The 21,478-nt window shown below is 41.5% G+C and overlaps 1 protein-coding gene and 1 pseudogene across 1 annotated transcript in view; one reads left to right on the top strand and one right to left on the bottom strand.

Moving 5' to 3' along the window:
- Window positions 1–14,252: 14,252 nt before the first annotated feature.
- LOC141113038 (U2 spliceosomal RNA) lies at window positions 14,253–14,385 on the bottom strand (annotated as a pseudogene).
- Window positions 14,386–18,881: 4,496 nt separating this feature from the next.
- Window positions 18,882–21,478, top strand: part of SLC22A6 (solute carrier family 22 member 6) — a 98,305-nt gene continuing 95,708 nt past the window's right edge. The window contains exon 1 of the mRNA XM_073604949.1: window positions 18,882–19,468. Coding sequence (XP_073461050.1) covers window positions 19,085–19,468 — 384 coding nt within the window. The 5' untranslated portion in view covers window positions 18,882–19,084. The remainder of the gene's footprint in view (window positions 19,469–21,478) is intronic.

Here is a 21,478-nt window from a genome sequence, read left to right as displayed (position 1 = left end):
ATTAAATTTATTTGGAGGGGGAAAAAGTCACGTATAAGTTATGACACTTTGGCAAGGGATAAAGAGAAAGGGGGGTGGGGAGCACCAGACATTAGATTATATCACGAAGCTATCACTTTAACTAGAATTATAGACTGGGCAAAAGGAAACAACGAGAAGAGGTGGGTAAAAATGGAAAACACAATTAGCAAAGTAGAGTTAAGTAAAGTCATCTGGATACCTTCACATTATAGGAAACTAGGTTTTGAGGCACACAGTATCACAAGACATACTCTGAAAGTATGGGATAATTTGCACAGGAGGGAAAAATGGGAGTACAACTCTCCTCTGATCCCTCTGAGAGACACCGAGTTTTTTGCACCGGGAATGGAGAATCTTAGTGGGAGATGGATACTGCAAGGAGGAGCTCAGCTAAAGGATGTTATGCAGCTAGGTAAAATATGTTCATTTCAGGACCTGAAAAGTAGAAGTGACCTTCTGACCCTCAACAGGTGGCGATATAGTCAGTTAAAAAACTTTATCGAAACGCTCCCCCAACCAATTAGAATGACGGATAACCTTAAACCGTTTGAGAAGCTCTGCGTTGGTCAAGATGGGAAGAAGGGGATCTCAAAAATTTATAGGATACTAGTGGACCTGAAGGGAACAGACATTCCAGCATACATCAAAAAATGGGAATCAGAACTAAAATCAAAACTTAAAGAAGATGAGGTTACAACCCTATTGAAACGAGTCCATAGTACTTCGGTAAATTATAAAATGTCTGAGCTAAATTACAAATGCTTGTCAAGATGGTACATCACCCCAGATAGAGTTTCTAAATACCAGAACGAAATTTCACAACTATGCTGGAGGGGATGTATGGAATTGGGCACAACGGCACACGTTTGGTGGTACTGTACAAGGATAAGGGAATTCTGGGACGATATTAGGAAAATCACTGGTGAGATAACCCAAATAGTTGTGCCGGATGACCCATGGGCATGTCTGTTCCACGGCTTCAGAATGTCAACTGAATCATATCTGAGAACACTAGTCCCTCAAATGTTGAACGCAGCTAAGAGTTTGCTTGTAAGCCATTGGCAGGAGAAACAAGGTCCAACAATACAAGAATGGTACGACAAAATAAACGAAACTCAGAATTTAGAGTATTTGGGGTGTACTGAGGAAGCGGAATTGGAAGAGTTCGAGGAAAAATGGAAGAAGTGGCAAAAATTTAAAAGTTCACCAAGGGTACTAGAGGTCTTGAGAACTGAATAGAGCTTGCTGGGGAAACCCAGTGAGAAGGATTGAAGAATATGCAGCAGAAGTGGTGTCCATTGTGGGAGGGGGATTCAATTAACATGATGGAGTACGGAGAAAGAAATATAAGTTTTTGTGAAAGAGTAGACCGAGGTAGGGGGAGGGAGGGGTAGGGTAGGGGGCTTGATTAGGGGGGTTTAAATGGGGTTTAAGTTTAGATCTATGATTAAAAACTAGTTAGATCAGTTTGATGCTACCAATAAGTAGATAGTTACAAAAGAGATTTGTAATACGGAAGAAAGAAAAAAAAAAAAAAAAAAAAAAAAAAAAAAGTGATTAAAGCCACCATGATGTGAGTAACGAGTCGGGAAAGTATTGAACCGTTAAGGTGAAACTTTTACCCCCCGAAAACGAACACTGATGTGGAAAAAAAAAAAAAAAGATGTGTTGGATCCGTTAATAAGTCGGCCTCAGTCCCAACTGAGTCCACATAGTTTGATGCATTTTTTCTTAAAAAGTTATGTATTATGCAGCAAACAAGAACAATGTGATTGATTTATATTCCGCCATGTTTATTGCAGTGAGGAATAGGCGGAACCAGCTGGCCATTATCCCAAAAGCATTCTCCACCACTCTTCAGCAGGTGGCAATCCCAAGCCACCATTCTGGAGCCGTCTGTAAAACTCGGTCTGGGCGATAACTCCACCATCCGACATCTGGCCACTCTTCCCCACATCCACATAGAGAAACTCATATGTCACCGACACATGACTGCTATTCCACCGCCAACATCACAAAACTATTAAACCCCTTATAGTTGTAATAGTATGACCTCGAGTTGGGGGGTGGGACTATGTGGACGTGCTTCCCATCAATTGCCCCTCCGCAGTTGGGAAAGTCCCACCGCTGGGCAAATTGGGAAGCCACAATCTGCCATTCCTGTGGTGTTGAAGGAAACTGTGGAGTCAAACAAGAAAAAAAGAATTAGTAATTTTGCACATAACATTGCAAGCAGATTAGACACAAACCTTCTTGGCCAACATCAGTATTAACATTTATTTTAAGGAGTATTTAAAGACAAAAGTATAAGGTCCACTTATCAGATTCCTCACCCCCTCTGATGGCCCATTGTAAAAATTTGAGGGGGGGGGGGGATGTTTTGGACAGGTACATGAGAGGGGTGTGGAGTCTATGGGGGTGGGTAGTATGTACATGAGAGGGATGCGGAGTGTATGGGGGTGGGTAGTATGACATGAGAGGGGTGCGGAGTGTATGGGGGTGAGTAGTAAGTACATGAGAGGGGTGCAGAGTGTATGGTGGTGATTAGTATGTACATGAGAGGGGTGTGGAGTGTATGTGGGGGGTGGTATGTACATAAGAGGGGTGCGGAGTGTATGGGGGTGGGTAGAATGTACATGAGAGGGCTGTGGAGTGTATGGGGGTTGGTAGTATGTACATTAGAGGGGTGCGGAGTGTATGGGGGTGGGTAATATGTACATGAGAGGGGTGCGGAGTGTATGGAGGTGGGTAGTATGTACATGAGAGGGGTGTGGAATGTATGGGGGTGGGTAGTATGTACATTAGAGGGGTGCGGAGTGTATGTGGGGGTAGTATGTACATGAGAGAGGTGCGGAGTCTATGGGGGTGGGTAGTATGTACATGAGAGGGACGTGGAGTGTATAGGGGTGGGTAGTATGACATGAGAGGGGTGCGGAGTTTATGGTAGGGTAGTATGACATGAGAGGGGTGCGGAGTGTATGGGGGTGGGTAGTATGTACATGAGAGGAGTGCGGAGTGTATGGTGGTGATTAGTATGTACATGAGAGGGGTGTGGAGTGTATGGGGGTGGGTAGTATGTACATGAGAGGGGTGCGGAGTGTATGGAGGTGGGTAGTATGTACATGAGAGGAGTGCAGAGTGTATGGTGGGGGGTAGCATGACATGAGAGGAGTGCGGAGTGTATGGTGTGGGGTAGTATGACATGAAAGGGGTGCGGAGTGTATGATGAGGGGTAGTATGACACAAGAGGGGTGCGGAGTGTATAGTGGGGGGGGTAGTATGCATATGAGAGGGGTGCACATGGTAGAAAAGTGGTATATGATGTGAATGAGCCCTGATTTATTGCTACATCACTGCAGAGGCCACCTTGCAGTGGAATGTATAGAGCAACTGAAGTTGCACAGCACCAGAACTGGCCTCCCAGCCTGCTGCAGACACTGCTCTCACCGCCCCCTCCCACATCTCAAGTCCCTGCACACAAGTCCCTGCACAAAGCCTGCCAGCTCACCTCCCTCCACACGGCAGAACGAAGTCCTCTCCTGCATGCGCGTGCATGCATTGCATCCCTCCTGGGTTCAGCAGTGGCCGGCAGCTCTGCCTCCACCCCTATAATCTGTCTGCAGGTGGCGCTGCCTGGAGGACACAGAAGGGGCGCTGGAGAGAGCCAAGTGTGGCAGAGGTAAGAAGCTTTTGGTCGGCGCAGAGCTGAAGATATAGAAGCGCAGTGGCTGCATACTAGGAGCGACCCTCACTCATCCATCTGGCCCACACAGTGGGGACATTGACAGGGTCACAGGGAGACATTCCCTCCCACTCCTACACACACTTCAGGTAAATTACGTGGCTGCGAGGCCCCTGGGAGTGCGAGGCCTAAGGTGACTGCCTAATTTTCCTAATTAGGAAGCCGCCTCTGCTCCTCCCCCCAGATGATTAGACTGCAACATTGTCATTTTTAAACAAGTCACTAGGTAAGAGGCTAATGGACGGAACAAATCTTGCTCAGACATTTTTGAACACAGCCATGAACTGCACAGGGTCTAGTATTCAGATGAAGGCACTTTCGAAGGGGAGTACTATGGTTTCTGTAAATAGTAATAAATATCTGTGGATAGTGCAGTGGCTTAGTGGTTAGCACCTCTGCCATGAAACTGTGTGGTCCATAGTTTGAATCCCAGCCAGGAAAATATCTGCTCTACCCGTGCTTTTGTGGCTTACCTGCTACCTACATTTCCTCCCACACCCAAAAGACATGCTGGAAAGTTAATTGGTTCTAGTTTGTGTTTGTATGTATGCATGTGAGATAGGGATTGTAAGGTCTTTGAGGGCAGAGACTGATGTAAAGTGTTATGTAAATTTTCAGTGCTGTTTAAATACCTCTAAAAAATATATCTGCATGTGCTTCACTTAACACATTGAAATGCATGCACTTCACATGAAAAAATATATCTGATACTGGGTCTACCGTACGGAGTGTTTGTGCATATAATATATATTGATTCCATAGCTCTATGATCTGTGGTTTCATTCCCATTAGAGGCCCAGAATGAGTTTGTATGTTTTTATGCCTCGTTTTTGTGAGCTTCTTTCATTTATATTTTGCTCTACAATCCAAAATGTACTGGTTCTGGCCAAAAACTGGCTTTAATATGTGTATGACATTGGTAAAGACAGAGTACGGCTCATATTCTAAGCTCCTTTGAGACCAAGGAATGATAACGGGCTCATAGAGATCTCTGTATAGAAATGTAACAAAAACAATTGAGAACCGTCTGTGATACTTTTCTCTTTTTTTTTTTTGCACTAACATTCAAATTCTCAGAAGAAAAACAGGGTAAACCCCGACAGCTTGTCCTGGAAAATGTTAGTGCAAATAACAAAATATCACAGACAGTGCTCAGCTTTGTTTGTTGCACATGCAATAATATACCTACAATCACTTCAAGCATCTAAAGAAATGTGAAATATGATTGCTTAATATAATTTACTAAAATATGTATATTAAAACGCCTTCCTGCCCACCCCAATGTCCCTTGAAAAAGTTCTGAATGCCTGGAGGGTTCAAAAGAATCGGCAGTCATGTGATCGCTGTGATTGGCTATCAAAGTGATCACATGATGAGGAGCTGGTCCTGCTAGCTACTGACTGTTAGTCCAGACCAAGAACTTTATTTGATAGCTCTATTGATCGCACAGAAATGTTGTCTGTCCAGTGAGGCATATGTACGGCTGTTGCCACTGCATATATGTGTTATGCAGACAGCAATAAGTTAAAGAATTTGAACACTTGGGTGGTGGTAAAAGTGGGGACCTTTTTGGTTTATACACAGAAAGGTTTATTTGTTGGGACACCTTTTGCTTGACATTAAATCTTATTACAAATATAAAAGGGAAGGTATGTTGCGCTAACCATAAGAAAAAGAAAAATTAATAATAAGTGCAGCTGCTCGTGTTAGTCAAAAAAATACACAAGACCCAAAAACAATTAATATATCCCTTTCATGACTAAGCCTATTTTTGAAATTTGGTGTTTACAAGTTAAAATCCGTATTTTTTGCTAGAAAATTACTTAGAACCCCCAAACATTATATATATTTTTTTAGCAGAGAATCTAGAGAATAAAATGACGATTGTTGCAATATTTTTTATCACACGGTATTTGTGCAGCGGTGTTTTAAACGCAAATTTTTGGAAAAGTGACACTTTCATGAATTTAAAAAAATCCAAACAGTAAAGTTACCCCAATTTTTTTGTATAATGTGAAAGATGATGTTACGCCGAGTAAATAGATACCAAACATGTCACCCTTTATAATTGCATGCACTCGTGGAATGGCGACGAACTACGGTACATTTGAATTTCCATAGGCGACGCTTTAAACATTTTTTACGGTTACCAGGTTTGAGCTACAGAGGAGGTCTAGGGCTAGAATTATTGCTCTCGCTCTGACGATCGCGGCGATACCTCACATGTGTGGTTTGAACACCGTTTACATATGCGGGCGCGACTTCCGTATGCGTTTTCTTCGCTGCGCGAGCTCGCGGGGACAGGGGCACTTTAAAATTTTTTTTTTTTTTTTTATTTACTTTTGTACTTTATAAATTGTGTTTAAAATTTTTTTTTTTTTTTTTTTTTACTTTTATTGCTGTCACAAGCAATGTAAACATCCCTTGTGACAGTAATATGTGGTGACAGGTACTCTTTATGGAGGGATGGGGGGTCTAAAAGACCCCCCATCCCTCCTTTACACTTCAAAGTATTCAGATCGCCGAAAACGGCGATTCTGAATACTGTGTACTTTTTTAAATTCGGCGCCATTGGCAGCCGAGTAAACGGGAAGTGACGTCATGACGTCGCTTCCGCGTTTACAACAAGAAGGCTGGAACGAAGCCGCTCGCAGCTTCGTTCCAGCCCGCCCCCAGCCGCCGAAGGCAGCCGAACGGACACCGGGCCTCCCGATCGCACGGGAGACCCGGTAACAGAGGCGGGAGGCGGCGGGAGGGGGGGGATGTCCCCTCCCGCTCCTCCGGTATAACAGCCGAGCGGCTTTTAGCCGCATCGGTTGTTATACACGGGTAGCCGATCGCCCGCTGTAAACAACGGTACCGGGATGATGCCTACAGCTGCGGGCATCATCCCGGTATAACCCCGGAAAGCCGAGTACGCATATCTGCGTACGGTCGGCGGGAAGGGGATATAATGTGACAAGCGCGCATCTTAACTCAGTGTATCCTATACAATATATGTGATCCCAATAGTTCTGAATACTATTAATGTGATAATAAAAAATATATAAACATTTCATGTGAAAAAAACTCATGTGCAAAGATTATTAAAAATCATGTGAAGAAATTACTTAACATCATTTAAATATTAATATAAACTAAACATAAATCACCATGCTCCAAATGATATTGTGAACGTAAATACAGTGCCAATAGCCACAATGTTGCTAAAAAAGAAATTTAAATCAGCAACAATGTAGCAACTACTCTACATATCAAATTAGTGCTGAAAAAAAGAGAACTTCTTCCCCCTGAATATCCTGTATGTAGGAATAGAAATTGTAATAAAAATCAGTCCTCATAAAGATATATCATGCTGATGGTGACACAAATCTTCTACTGGAAAACACAACAGTGATCTTCCCTCTCTAAGATATAGTAGAAAAGGCCGCTTACCGGATCAGATGGATCCCAAGTTAATGAGATCAAATAGGCATGTTGCAATAGCCTGCCGGCTTCTTTTATTACCACCTGGATGTCGATCGCGGGAGGTTCCCTCATCCACTTCTCCCAATCCGCAAACACAGGCACCCTCCGTTTAGTATAACGGATTTTCACAGCTCCACAAGGTTTTAAATCTTTGATTCACCCATAGGACAAAAGGAGCACCTCAGTGGGAACAAAGCGGAAAGGACTCCATAGTGCAGATGTGTATTTACAAATTTATTATAAAAACTCTTCACGGTCACTTCAAAAATTTTCAAAAATTCCACTGCAAATAGTCACAGCAATGATACACAGCACACCAGGAACCGCAAATCAACAACTTCAAAGTGCACAGCAAACGGGAACCAGATAAAATACAGCTAAAAATTAGCAGACATGCAGCGAGGGAGCAAACCGACTAACTGCATGGGGAAAAAACAGCAAAAACGTGAAGGCGTCACAGCCTCTAGCTCCACCCAACGCGTTTCCCCGTAACATTTCCACATTCCCTTCCTGTTGTCATTTAATATACAGTTATTTTCCTTTCCAAAATTACTTTTCAAAAACTAAAATTACTAACACTCCTTGTCCCCTAAGTAAGGGGGAAAATTGGTTAAAAAATGGGACTAAAAAAGTACAAAAAATATTCATTTTGTTCTTTAAAAAATGTTTTTCTTTTCTAAAAAAATCCTTTTAAAATTGCACTTATTTAACCAAAGGAGGGGTAGCAGATATTGTCTTTTTTTCTCTTTCGGAATACCTATATATATATGCATATCTTTCCAGATGTGTTATTAGCGTTCTTGATTTGCATTTCCATTTATTATACATATATCAAATATATATATATGCATATCTTTCCAGATGTGTTATTAGCGTTCTTGATTTGCATTTCCATTTATTATACATATATCAAATTATAAAATTACACATATATAAAATTACACATATATAAAATTACAATCCTCTGACTCTGTTTTACGAAATTCCTCATATAGGGTTATTGTCCTAAGGTTATGCAGCAGTCTAACCAAAAACAAGGAAAAAATCTTTTATTGAAAAAATCTTTTGAGAAAGACGATATAACCTTTAAACAAGGAATTTCCATTAAATTATTAAAATTCAGAAGACTTTACCACTCTTATCTATTATCAGTGTAGCAGTTAATATCCCATTCCACATTGAGTCCACAAATTTTATAATAAATTTGTAAATACACATCTGCACTATGGAGTCCTTTCCGCTTTGTTCCCACTGAGGTGCTCCTTTTGTCCTATGGATGAATCAAAGATTTAAAACCTTGTGGAGCTGTGAAAATCCGTTATACTAAACAGAGGGTGCCTGTGTTTGCGCATTGGGAGAAGTGGATGAGGGAACCTCCCGCGATCGACATCCAGGTGGTAATAAAAGAAGCCGTCAGGCTATTGCAACATGCCTATTTGATCTCATTAACTTGGAATCCATCTGATCTGGTAAGCGGCCTTTTCTACTATATCTTTGAGAGGGAAGGTCACCGTTGTGTTTTCCAGTAGAAGATCTGTGTCACCATCAGCATGATATATCTTTATGAGGACTGATTTTTATTACAATTTCTATTCCTACATACAGGATATTCAGGGGGAAGAAGTTCTCACTGAGAGACTGCTTTTTTCAGCACTAATTTGATATGTAGAGTAGTTGCTACATTGTTGCTGATTTAAATTTCTTTTTTAGCAACATTGTGGCTTTTGGCACTATATTTACGTTCACAATATCATTTGGAGCATGGTGATTTATGTTTAGTTTATATTAATATTTAAATGATGTTGAGTAATTTCTTCACATGATTTTTAATAATCTTTGCACATGAGTTTTTTCTCACATGAAATGTTTATATATTTTTTATTATCACATTAATAGTATTCAGAACTATTGGGATCACATATATTGTATAGGATACACTGAGTTAAGATGCGCGCTTGTCACATTATATATTAAATCTTATTAACCAAAGAATTAAATGTATTTTATTTTCCAGCACCACCCCCGCCTGCCTCTTTTCTTTTTCGGTGGACACCCCAAGCTGCCACAGAAATTGCTGGCTAGTTCTTTGGGAACTGAACGCCTCGGACCTTTGTGGACCACCACTTCTTTAATCGTGCCCCCTTCCTCTGCATCTATTTTCAATACTCCACCACAATGGTTGAATCTACTCTATGTCTTAATAAAAAGAATTACACATACTGTACATTTTTGGACCATAGTTAGACACTGGCACTATCTTTGCAAATTTTCTTTTCAAAATGGAAAAGCAATCAAAGCACAGATTTCTAATCCTCTTACTTAATTTCATAATTCATGTTCTTGCCCTAATTATAGAAATTGAAGAGAGAATACTTTAACAATGCACTTCTCTGCATCTTTCAATAGCAAAATGGTTCAATTGTCTCTAGCTGAAGCTTGGATTTCCATTAACAGTAAGATGCAAAGAATAAACAGGCTGTTGAACTATATGTCAGTATGCTCATATGTAATGCAAAATGGAATGTGTGCAGTTATGTCATTCTCTGAATCTCAAGGTATTCTGCTTTATCATATAAAACATACACAACATTTTTTTATAACAGTCACTTGTCACCCTTTATACCCCTTGCACTTTGCCCATGTTCCATTGCATTCCCCACATTTTCCACTTCCCCCTCATTAATCCCCCACTGATTGTAGTGATACTTTAACTCTGCCGGACTCTGACTCTCTATATAATCCTGAACCTCGAGCTCAAATACCTGTAATAGCTGTGCCCTGAGCAACAGCAGCCACATGTTCTTACTGGCATTCTCCATCAGAAAGGGGCACTAGGCTGAACTTCCAAAGTTCCTAAGCAGATCCTCAATTTTTACTGCTATACTTGTTTTGTCTAAAAAGCTTTAACCAAAAGTCCTCTTGTCACCTGCTTGATGGAACTCTTGACTAACTGCATATGCTGAAGGTAAGATTTTACTGTTAGCTCCAGAGTCACTCTTCAATGAGTATAGTTTATTAAGGAAATAAGTGAGTCAGTTATAATAAGCAATATATTGACATTTCATTGTATGACATTATTTTTAATTGCCTAATGTGGTTGTCAAACTCACTCAAATCACTTGTATTGGTGGTGTAAGCTGAGTACCTGCAGTATACAGATTTATGTATTCTACTCTGCAAAGTCTAATTGTAAGCCATGAAGCACTGTGTACTGCATACACAGTAAATGTTCCCTATTTAAATCTGGTCTGTAGAGTAGCTCAGGTATCTTAAAAGTCATGGCTAAACTCAGCATGCTTTAGATAAGTTGTGCACAAATGACAGGTCAGATTCCACAGGGTATAAGAATTTGTTTTGGGGGTCCTCTGTTTTTTAATATATTGACACACAGATTATTTCTGGTCCCAGACAAAAGAAAAAAAACTTTTTGCATCACACCTGTAAATGCACACAAGTAAAATTTATACTCCTTATTGGACTATGGGGTTGATTTACTAAAGGCAAATAGACTTTGCACTTTACAAAGTGCATTTGCACTCTGCAAGTGCAGTTGCTCCAGAGCTTAGTAAATGAGCAGAAGCCATGCTGACTTCCATTAATCGTGTTCAAGCAGAAATGCTATGTTTTTATTTCCCTTGCACGTGATTGGGTCTTTGCAAAGTGAAGCCTTACCTGTGCAAAGTATTATTGCCTTTAGTAAATCAACCCCTATATGTCCTTTGGCAAAGCATTCCATCTAATGCAGAACTGTCTGGAAAGGAAAGCATTAAAATTTAGTTTACTACTCAGTTGAAGAGAGTTTGCTAATTCCTATTTTGCTGACTCCGTGGGATGTGAAGCAAATTCTCCATAACAGCAGCACCAATAGCAATTAGAGTTAGACAGGGGTTCTAACCTCTTCAGGCTGGACATGGGATACACTCCCCTCGTGCCACCTTCATAGCTGCCGGATATTGCCCTGAACCACTAACAGCTGTAAGAAGAGTTACACTGCTTGCACACCCCCTTTTGCCCTTTCTGCTATTCAGGAACCCTGTAGTACTTTTTTACCACAATGTAACACACTCTGTGATTTGGCGGTGAAGATTTTGTCATTCAATGGCTCTCCCTCCATTCACAGAATAGTATTATCTCTGAATGGTTTCTGAATGGCAGAAAGAGAAAAGACAGGCCAGAACTCTTTGTGACTGCTTTCAACTCATACAGCAATAAAAGATAACTACAACTCACCAGGTGCATAGACATTCTATGCTCAATCTTTTAATACCTGTTTAATTGCTACTATTTGCTTTGCTCTCCTTTGGTGGACAAGGCATTTTTGTAGTTATTTTTTGGACTTGAGTCCAAAAAATAAAAAAAATAGTCGCAGCTATTTTTTTATATGTCTCTTTTTTTTATACATGTACGCTAAGGCCCCTTTCACACTGGGGCGGTGGGGGCGTCGGCGGTACAACATCGCTATTTTTAGCGCTGCTGTACCGTCGTTCTTGCAGCGGTATTCGGCCGCTAGCGGTTCGGTTTTAACCCCCCGCTGGCAGCCGAAAAAGGGTTAAATCCGCTCGTAGAGCGCGGCTACAGCCGCGGTATTACCGCGGTATTACCGCGGTATAGCCGCGCTGTCCCATTGATTTCAATGGGCAGGAGCGGTTTAGGAGCGGTGAATACACCGCTCCTTCCCCGCTCCAAAGAAGCGGCTTGCAGGACTTTTTTTACCGTCCTGCGAGCGCACCGCTTCAGTGTGAAAGCCCTCGGGCTTTCACACTGAACAAACAGCGGAGGCTGTTTAGGGGCGGTTTTCAGGTGGTATTTTTAGCGCAATACCGCCTGAAAACCGCTCCAGTGTGAAAGGGGCCTAAGGGAAGTGATATTGCACGCAGTATTCTGTGATACAAGATTGCTCCGTATATGGTTTTGTATAAAAAGATAACTGCTTAGGGCAATATCCAATAGCTATGAAGGAAGGAGCAGAAGCCTGCAAGATATTCATCATAATTCTCCTTTTTATAATTTATATTACTTTTCTAAATAGCCTGTATGCATGGCCAGGGTTGGGCAGGTGCCCTAGACGCAGTGTTTCCATGTCTTGGGGGACAGCTATGCCTACAAAGGATGCCAGAAAATCCGTCACCCTCTCCTGCAATTTAAATCAGTGTCGCTGATCAGCCTGGACAAGCAGCAGAGCCTTGTAGAAAAAATGATCGGCACTTCGGTTGTTGCTCTTAAAATGTTTTCATTTTATTGAATAGCCACAGTAAACAAACGCAGATTAAGTCAGTTGACAAGTTTCAGCCTATAAGGCCTTAATCATAAGACTAAGGCCTTATAGGCTGAAACGCGTCAACTGACTTAATCTGCGTTTGTTCACTGTGGCTATTCAATAAAATGAAGACATTTTAAGAGCAACAACCGGATTACGGATCATTTTTTCTACATTACTCTACTCAGCCAGCGACTGTGGATCATGCACCTGGGAGCTCTGCTATCTATGTAGTGTATGGGTAGTAGCACTGACTTTTCTGTTTAAACAGCAGAGCCTACCCCCATCCTGCAGCAGGCTGCCTGCTGCAATATCAATCCCTGCACTGTGATGCTGAATTGCGAGAGGACTTCTATGTGCCCAAAGTCATTTAGTTGATAAAGTGAACTGCTTGCAAGCTCCCTGATAGAGATGTGCTGACAGCTTTGCAATCATGTCAGCACACCACAGTTCAGGCAAACTGTCTGCAGTACAATGTCACTGACTCCAAAAATAAAACAGCTGCAAATACACTGAACCCCTATCCAGCAATTCAGCCATAGTGCAGGGAGGGATATCTTGGCAGGTGGGACAATAGCGGGCCCTGCTGCTGGTCCAGGCTGACCAGCGTCAAGGATTACTGCAGGAAACAGTTTTGGCTTTGCTGCCATCCTCTGTGAAAATCAGCAGCACCAGATCTGGATGAAAAGCCCTTAGTGTCAAAAGTCTGGTGAACAGAATATGCCTCCTTTTTTTTTTTTTTTTTTTTTTTTTATTGAAAGCCTATGGCGTGCATAACACACCCAAAAAACTTCACTCGGTGCCAAAAAAATGTGCACACACATAAAGAGTGTTCACAAAAAAGTGTGGGTACACAGACGTGCCAATTCCCTGATCCCCCCGGGCGTTAGGCTCCAGACGGGGACAAAGGTACTTTACAATGGTCTATCTGGCCGGAACCAGACAGGCCCCATTCTCTGGAGGCTCTGCCGAAACAGAACCCACCCAAGTACTAGGTGGGGCTCCCCCAAAGGGAGACCCCATGAGATAGGGCGAACTAAGCCAAAAGGCCATGTCCACCCCTTCCCAAGACTTTCATGGCTGGCCCGAGGACCCGTCCTTACTCGCCACACAGTGAGACAAACATGTACAAGATGTGACAAAACATAGGATTCAATCAAAAAAGAAAATAAATAAAAGAAAGTGGGGAAGGGATAGTGGAGAGGAGAGTGAAAAAGGTGGCCATTGTGTAAAACAACGACCAGGCCCTCCGGCCAGGAATAAAAAATTCCTCTGGTCCTAGCCAAAAGGCCCGGCCCAAGAGGCAGGTACTAAAAAAGCGTGTTCTATAGTGCAGTGACCGTGGTTCCTCAAATCAAAGTGACTGCCACTCACAGTGATTTTATGGCACCCCTGGACTGCCACTCCAGGGGCACTACTCCATAGGCTTTCAAGACCAACCCTGGCCACCAGCCCAGACCACAGCAGCCCCCACCCCAGGCAGGAAGGCATGGAGTTCTGGAAGCTTGGTGAGAGCCCTATACCATCAGGCCTCACCGTCGTTCCGTCCCTCCTACCTAATTACATTCAGGAAATACTGGCCGCTCCCCCGGTGGGAGAAAGGGGAGCCAGCGTTCTCTCCCGAATAACTGTCCGGAGCTAGAGCTGCTCCAATCCAGGCCAGAAGGCCAGGGTCCTGACCCTCCGGATCAGACCCCGTGGTTCTCCATCCCCATCAGAAGGCTTCCCTTTCGGCTACAAACCGCTCCAGGTCACCTTTACTCCAGCAGGTTTTGCATAGCAACCGCCATCCCATCTCCATCTCGCCATGGATCAGGGAGGGAAGCAAGCGCCACCTCCTGGAAACTGATAAGAACAGATACTACACTTGATCTTAGCCAAAAGGCCGAGAAGCCTGGAAGTTGATGGCAACATTGATGAGGACCACTAGTGACAACACTGCCCTCCATCCCTTCTTCTTTACAGTCCACCCCCTCTCCTAGTCACAGTAACTCCCTGTCTCCTTAAATATCCCCCCATACCACCTCACCTTCTCTCCTCTAGTCACAGCGCCTCCCACTCATCTTCCTCTCAGGGCACTGTACCTCTCTGCAAATTTTCTACCCTTCCAGATCACAGAAACTCTGAACCGTTTCCTCCTCATACCATTTGCATATCTCCATTCTACCCATTTTTTACTTCCCTTGGGAATAAGGTGCAGTTCGGCATCTTTGCCTGGGGCGCTACATGACCTTGTTCTAGTACTGCCTATATGTGCCTGCCAATTTGATTAGTCGGTCAGCTCATCCAAAACTGATTTTTCATAAATATATATATATATATATATATATATATATATATATATATATATATATATATATATATATTGGCGGACGGACTAACCCTCTTGACTTCCGATATGTCTTGTGACCTTTAGAAGTTAGGTCTGCCTACTGGAGTTCCTGGCTCAGATTCTATGAATAACAGTCTCTTAAACTGCTTGTACAAGCTACAGTAAAATCTCACTATGATCTGACAACAATTGTATAAGGTAAGGCCCTCCTTGATTGAATATAAACAAAAAGGATTGCTTAAAAATGTCCTTGGACTATACAGTTACTATTAAATCAAAAGATTGTACAATATGATTGTAATGTGTGTGTCCAACTTTAGATCTGCTCCATGAGTTGGAGCATTCTCCCTCATTCAGGTACAATGTCCATGACATACAGTACAATAAAAGAAAATCCAAGAAAGAAGAGGGAAACACAATGACAGCAACTGTTTGTCAAAAGTAGAAAATATGTTTCAGATATCTTTCTACATGATCCTCAATCTACTCCCATGCTACTGAACAAGGTATCTAATTATTCCTGATAGATTAGTTTTGGGTGGACTGAGTTCTTCAACCACCTCCAATCATAAAACGTTCTTGTAGTCATAGGAAGCCATACACATCCCCTTAAGAAGACCTACTATAGCGCCTCCATGTGACTGATGCAGTGATCTTTTTAAGAGCTGTGTATCCATAAATGAATGAACAAAATGTTAAACTGCAGCAGACATTTTATATTCACAGATCTTGGCAGTGGCAAGCGGGAATGCAGGAAGGGCACTTCTGCATATAAATATGTAGGGTGATCTTGATTAAAGAGGCTGTAGGTAGCTAGATCTGTTATGAGAAAAATAGCTGCCATTACCCAGACAGCAAGCAATTGAGCTGCATTTGAAAATTACTTGTTAAGCTATTGCTAGATTTTCCAGGCTTCACAAGTTTGTTGCACAATTGCAGCAAGTCCAAATTGCATGACTCCAAATCAAGTTTCTTTGCAAACATTCTGCAAGTCTGCTTCAAGTCCTGGTTCAGTTATGTTTTGCAATAGTCATCCCACCACAGTGGTCACTGTGACTTGCAGAGCTCTTGCTGTAGACTCTTTAGGGTTGATCTACTAAAGGCAAATTGACTGTGCACATTTGAAAGTGCAGTTGCACACTGTAAGTGGAGTTGCTCCAAAGTATAGTAAATAAGAGAGAGCTCTGCTGACTTCCATTATCCAATTATGTGCAAGCAAAAATGCTGTTTTTTTTATTTTCCTTGCATGTGATTGGGCGTTCTTTGCAAAGTGAAGCTTCACCTCATTTACTAAGCTCTGGAGCAACTGCACTTGAAGAGTGCAACTGCACTTTCAAAAGTGCACAGTCTATTTGCCTTTAGTTAATTAACCCCGCTGTCTCTGCAACTTTGCTCTTGCTAGAGACTTACCACACAAATTTGCAATAAATTGTAAAAGTGTCAACTAGAACTTGTGCTTCAAGTGTCCTGCAAGTGTACAACTTGCTAGTGAAAATGTGCAATTAACAAGACTCGCAATTCATCACTGTCACAAATTATTGGCATTTTTTCCTTGTTTTCAGTCATAGACCCAGAATAGTCATAAAGTCAGAACTCCTAATGTGAATGATTGTCTCAAGTAAGTAACAATAGATTATGAAACCAACATACCAGCATGGCAGCCTACATATTTTTCCCAGTACAAGATTCTTTAAAGGTAAAGTTTGTTTAGTTATTTATTTTTTGATAGAGCACCAAACACATTAGTTATGTATAATGTCATATATATCCTATTGGATCCAAGCGGCTGCTGCTGGTAAAAATCTTAGGATGGGTGCCTCTTTCACAACCACCAGATACCTGCCTGAGTGCCTGTTTTCTGGAGCTGTGAAAGTTAACTGCAGCCACTGCTACTGAGCAAAGTTGCACTGTCTGCCAGCCCCCTTCTTCCCTGTTTTCACAAAACATACTATTTCCCTACAGTGCATTGCATTCTTTAAAGGGCAGCTGAATGCCCACTGCCCACTCAATGCGATGCATTGTTGAAGAGTAGTTTTAGAGTAATATGTATGGCTGTGAGGGCAGAAGGAGGTGAATGGTGCAACTTTTCTCTGTAGCAGAGGCTGCTGTTAACTCTCACAGCACCAGAAGGCAACCGCTCAGGGCAGTCTCTGGTGGCTCTTAAGGAAGCATGCAACAGGAAATCTTTACCAAAAGCAGCAGCTCGCTTCCATCTTACATGGAACCTTGGGTACTTTATACCTGCCATAAATAAGGAGTGTTACTGTAAGTACATAGTTCTATATGCTTTACAATTAGATGTCGGAGTAAGATCATTTCATGTACGCATGTACTCAATATTAATGACACCACTTGTAATGGCTGGGATTTCACTTTAAAATGATTGTAAAGGCTTGTTTTTTTAAAATAACAAACATGTTATACTTACCTCCTCTGTGCAGTTGGTTTTGCACAGAGCAGCCCAGATCCTCTTCTTTTCAGGTACCTCTCTGCTGCTCCTAGCCCCTCCCTCCTTCGAGTGCCCCTCAGCCAGCAGCTTGCTACAGGAGTCACCCAAACCGAGTCAGAGCTCCGTGTATTCATTCAGACACGGAGCCCCCCCTCCCCTGATTGGCTGACTGACTTTGATTGACAGCCACGGGAGCCAATAGCGCCGCTGCTATGTCTCAGCCAATCAGGAGGAGTGTACTGGATGGCTGAGGGGATCGTGGACATCCCTGGAGACAGAATGAGCTCAGGTAGGTAATTGGGGGTGCTGAGGAGGCTGTTACACACAGGTTTTTTTATCCTAATGTATAGAATGCATTAAGATAAAAAAACCTTCTGCCTTTACAACTCCTTTAACAAGGATGTGCTATATAAAACTCAAATCCAAGATAACCTAAGATTTCGATGTTTAAGCATTTTGAATGAATATGGTTTAAAGGAAACCTGTATTGAGGACAATATACAGCATTCCTTTCCTGGCCCTCTGGAAGTTCTATTTGTCTGTCTGTCTAGGCTTCAATACCATCGGATTTAGGCTGGGTTCACATTAGCTGTGGCCGCGGCTCACAGTAGGGGGTCCGGTGCATCCCTGTTCTCCATTTCAGGGGCGAATCAGGTCCGAATGTTTGCCTGAATTTGGACCTGAAATGGAGCCAAAGATGCACAGGACCCTTTTCCAGTATGTTTCGTGGCTGTCCCAGAGATGTGTGAACCAGCTCCATTGAGAGCCGGTCACAGTCTCCTGTCATGCAAATTGGATGCAGGGAAACCACAAGTGTGAACCCAGCCTTACTGACTTAGAACAAGCAAGGCTAGAATTTCTGCTGTGCATTTTTATTTCAGATCAATTACGCAGTATGACAGCCAGGCAGCTAGCATTTTCAGGGGGAAGGTCAGCAGTTGTAGCCTCTATTATGTGTCCCAGTATTTTGCAAGGTTTTTGTTATTTTATTTTTTTTATATGTGAAGAGATTTCCCTGTTTAAATCAATTGAGAAATCATCCATCACAATCAGCACAGGTAGTGGAGGGTTGGAGTAAAACACAGTGGGGGTTTCTGGGAAATTATGTAATTCATATATAAACAGGAGAATTTTATATGTCATAGTCACTTAAGTTAAAACCATTCACATGATGTTCCCTTTAAACATTGTTGGATTAATAATCTCCTTTGTTTTGTGATTTGGTTGAACTAATTTGTTTTGAAGTTTTTCAAGAAACTGATAACAATCTTTAATCACTTTTTCTTCAAGAAGAAAGACATTTTATAACCAAGGAAAGTCACCGTCTTGACGCTGAAAAGGTTAACAAAGGAAATTACTTTCCAAGACAAAACATTAACTCAAGCACTGAACGCGATATTTTGCCTAAATTGGTGTGGAAAACAAAATTATGAACACCCATTACAGAGAGATGAAAATCTAAAGAAAATTCAAAGATTATCTATGAAACTACAGTGCTTATCAAAGAGTTTTTATAAGGGTTTCCAATACTCAAAGAATAAAGAACATAATTCTGAGCAAGAAGAGAGGATTTCATTATAATCCTGTTTAAGAATGCCTGTGGAAATGCTGGCATGAGTTCCTCAGAAAACAGAATATAAAAAACAGTGAATTTTCTCCAGCATTGTTCTGTCCTCTGTGCTGTGCTGTGGAAAAGTTATTGTTGAACTCCAATCTCAAGAGGAAAAACAACTTTATCTACAGTTAAATAAAGACCATTTTTTCCATATTTGGGTGGTGAAAGTGATTAGGGAGGTCAAAGTTGAGTTATCAGCCATGGCATTTGCAGAGCTTTTGGAAAAAGCTGGAGGCATGGGACGGTTCCAGATCATACAGGTTACATTACTATGCATTCCCATATTGTTGATGGCCAGCCATAACCTTCTCCAGAACTTCAGTGCTGCAATTCCAAGCCACAAATGCAAAATAAATGACACTGGGGTTGTTAACAGCAGTACGGAAAGCGGGGTTTGGGGGGGGGTCTTCATACCACTGGATGATCAGGGGAGGCCTGAGTCATGTCTGGAGTTTGTTGAAGTACAGTGGAGAATGGTGGATTCCAACAGCACATGGCATAATACTACAGATGCAGAAACAAGATCCTGCACAAATGGTTGGGAGTATGATCGGAATGAGTTCAGCTCAACCATAATCACTGAAGTAAGTGTATGGGTGATAAAGTTCTGAAATGTTGCACAGTTATAATGTATCCTGCTCAACTGAAAAGCACTCAAAACATCTGTACAAACTAAATTGATATTTCAGTTAACAGAGAACAGTAGCATTATTATCCCACTGGTTCCCTATAGTCTTTGGTAACTCGTTAATGTCTCCCCATTACGCTTTACCATCTTTGCCCTCTTGACATAAAGTTACACAGTCTCCTAATGGCTACAGTAGAGAAGGGTTAGAAAGTCTGATGCAGAAATCTTTTGGCCAAAGTCAGATAAAGGAGACTGATTATTAAGCCAAGACTAAGCTTCCAATCAAAACTCAAATATAGCTTTAGGTGAGCTAACCTTCTGATGCCTCAACTACAAACATCTTTGAAGCTTTGCAGTGCCTGTATGGCAGAGACTCATTAGTAGGCATGAGCTTTCTTTTCACATTTGTGGAAAATTGTGGACAGACATGGCTATGACCATATCTAAAAGATTGAGATGTTAAATGCTTAAATTTTTTCCAGAATTTTTAAAGCACTGAATTATTACACAGTGATGTACAGAAAACATAGATCCTTTGACATTAACCCTTGTTCCTCAAAGCAGCTCACAATTAAATACCCCCGCACAATAACATACACAGAAGGGGCAGTTTCAGAGGAAGCCAATTAACCTATAACTATGTTTTTGGACTTTGGGAGGAGAGCCACAAAAACCTCAAACTCCATGTAGAGAGTGTCTCGGGAGAGATTTAAACACAGATGAGGCAATCTCTTAATTTGCAGAAAATTGGGTAATTTGGCCAAGAGGCAACATGTTTTGCAAATGTGCTTGATTCATCTAGTAACTGGATAAGTGGTCAAAAAGCTCACTTCACTTTAGGTGGTCCAAAAAGGAGTTGCACACTCCCGCTACAGGGGTGACCTCTGGTCTTAACACATTCTTTGATTATTTGAATTCCTCAAATGATAACCCTTAATGTTGATGCATATTGCTTCTTTAGTTGGCCACAAACACAAGCAAGGATTCTCATTCCATAATCCCCTGCAGTATTGAAAGCAGGATTTTTATTGCATCCCACCCACTAGGTAGCTGGAGGCTAATTAGGGTGCAGGAGTAATGGTCCCGTTTGGCCTGTTTGGCTGCTTTGCCAGCCTACAAACAAAATAGCAAACTGAAAATCCAAAACCAGCACTAACAAATATAAATTCTGTGTACTGAAATATACAGTACATTATTATTTAAAATAGAACACTGATCATTGCTCCTTTGTGGTAAATGATCTGCTATTTATGCTGGGAGAAAAGAATATGCTCCCAGCAGTGCAAATTATGTTCTCCCACAATTCAGTGGTGGAGCAGATTTTCTATTATTTACTTGTATTGCAGGAGCTTGACTCAAGAACAGGGAATCCTGCACAAATTATACGCTTCCACAATAATTGCATACACTGACAAATGTAGTAATAAAGTCACAACTGTTCTCAGGTTTCTTCAACATTTGACCAAAATTTTATCAGCAGTGGTAGTGGTTTATCTTTTTCTCTCTGTATGCAGAGCGATTAATAGTAGACTAATCTTAAACAGCCTAGTCTGCAGAAAATGTCTAATTTAAACTAAAAGCTCATTGATCTTCACAACACATACATATCGTCACATGTCAAAAATCACTTTCTTTCAAGATTTTAGTATATAAGCAATTAAAAGTAATATACAATATATATATATATCTGAATACAAAGAAAGGGGATGAACAGAATTATGGAAAAGCCAAACCCTATCTTAGTATAGAGAACCTATTAAGAAGTAGGGTCAACCTTTCCTTCAGAACAGCTGTAATCCTTCCTGGAATGCTGGCATATAAGTCCGGAGTTATGTGTAGTAGGATTTTGCACTGTTCTGTATGAAAAAAGTCTCTAGTTCATTGAAGGTGTTAAACATCTACTTTACCTTTCTTGCCTTAAACTTCCTATAAATGTTTTATGGAGTTTAGGTCTGGAAACTGTAAA

The sequence above is a fragment of the Aquarana catesbeiana genome, linkage group LG11, assembly GCF_042186555.1.
Source record: "Aquarana catesbeiana isolate 2022-GZ linkage group LG11, ASM4218655v1, whole genome shotgun sequence".
In the NCBI taxonomy this organism is placed as follows: Eukaryota; Metazoa; Chordata; class Amphibia; order Anura; family Ranidae; genus Aquarana; species Aquarana catesbeiana.
Note: the sequence above shows the minus strand (reverse complement) of the source record. Positions and strands in the feature narration are given on the sequence as shown.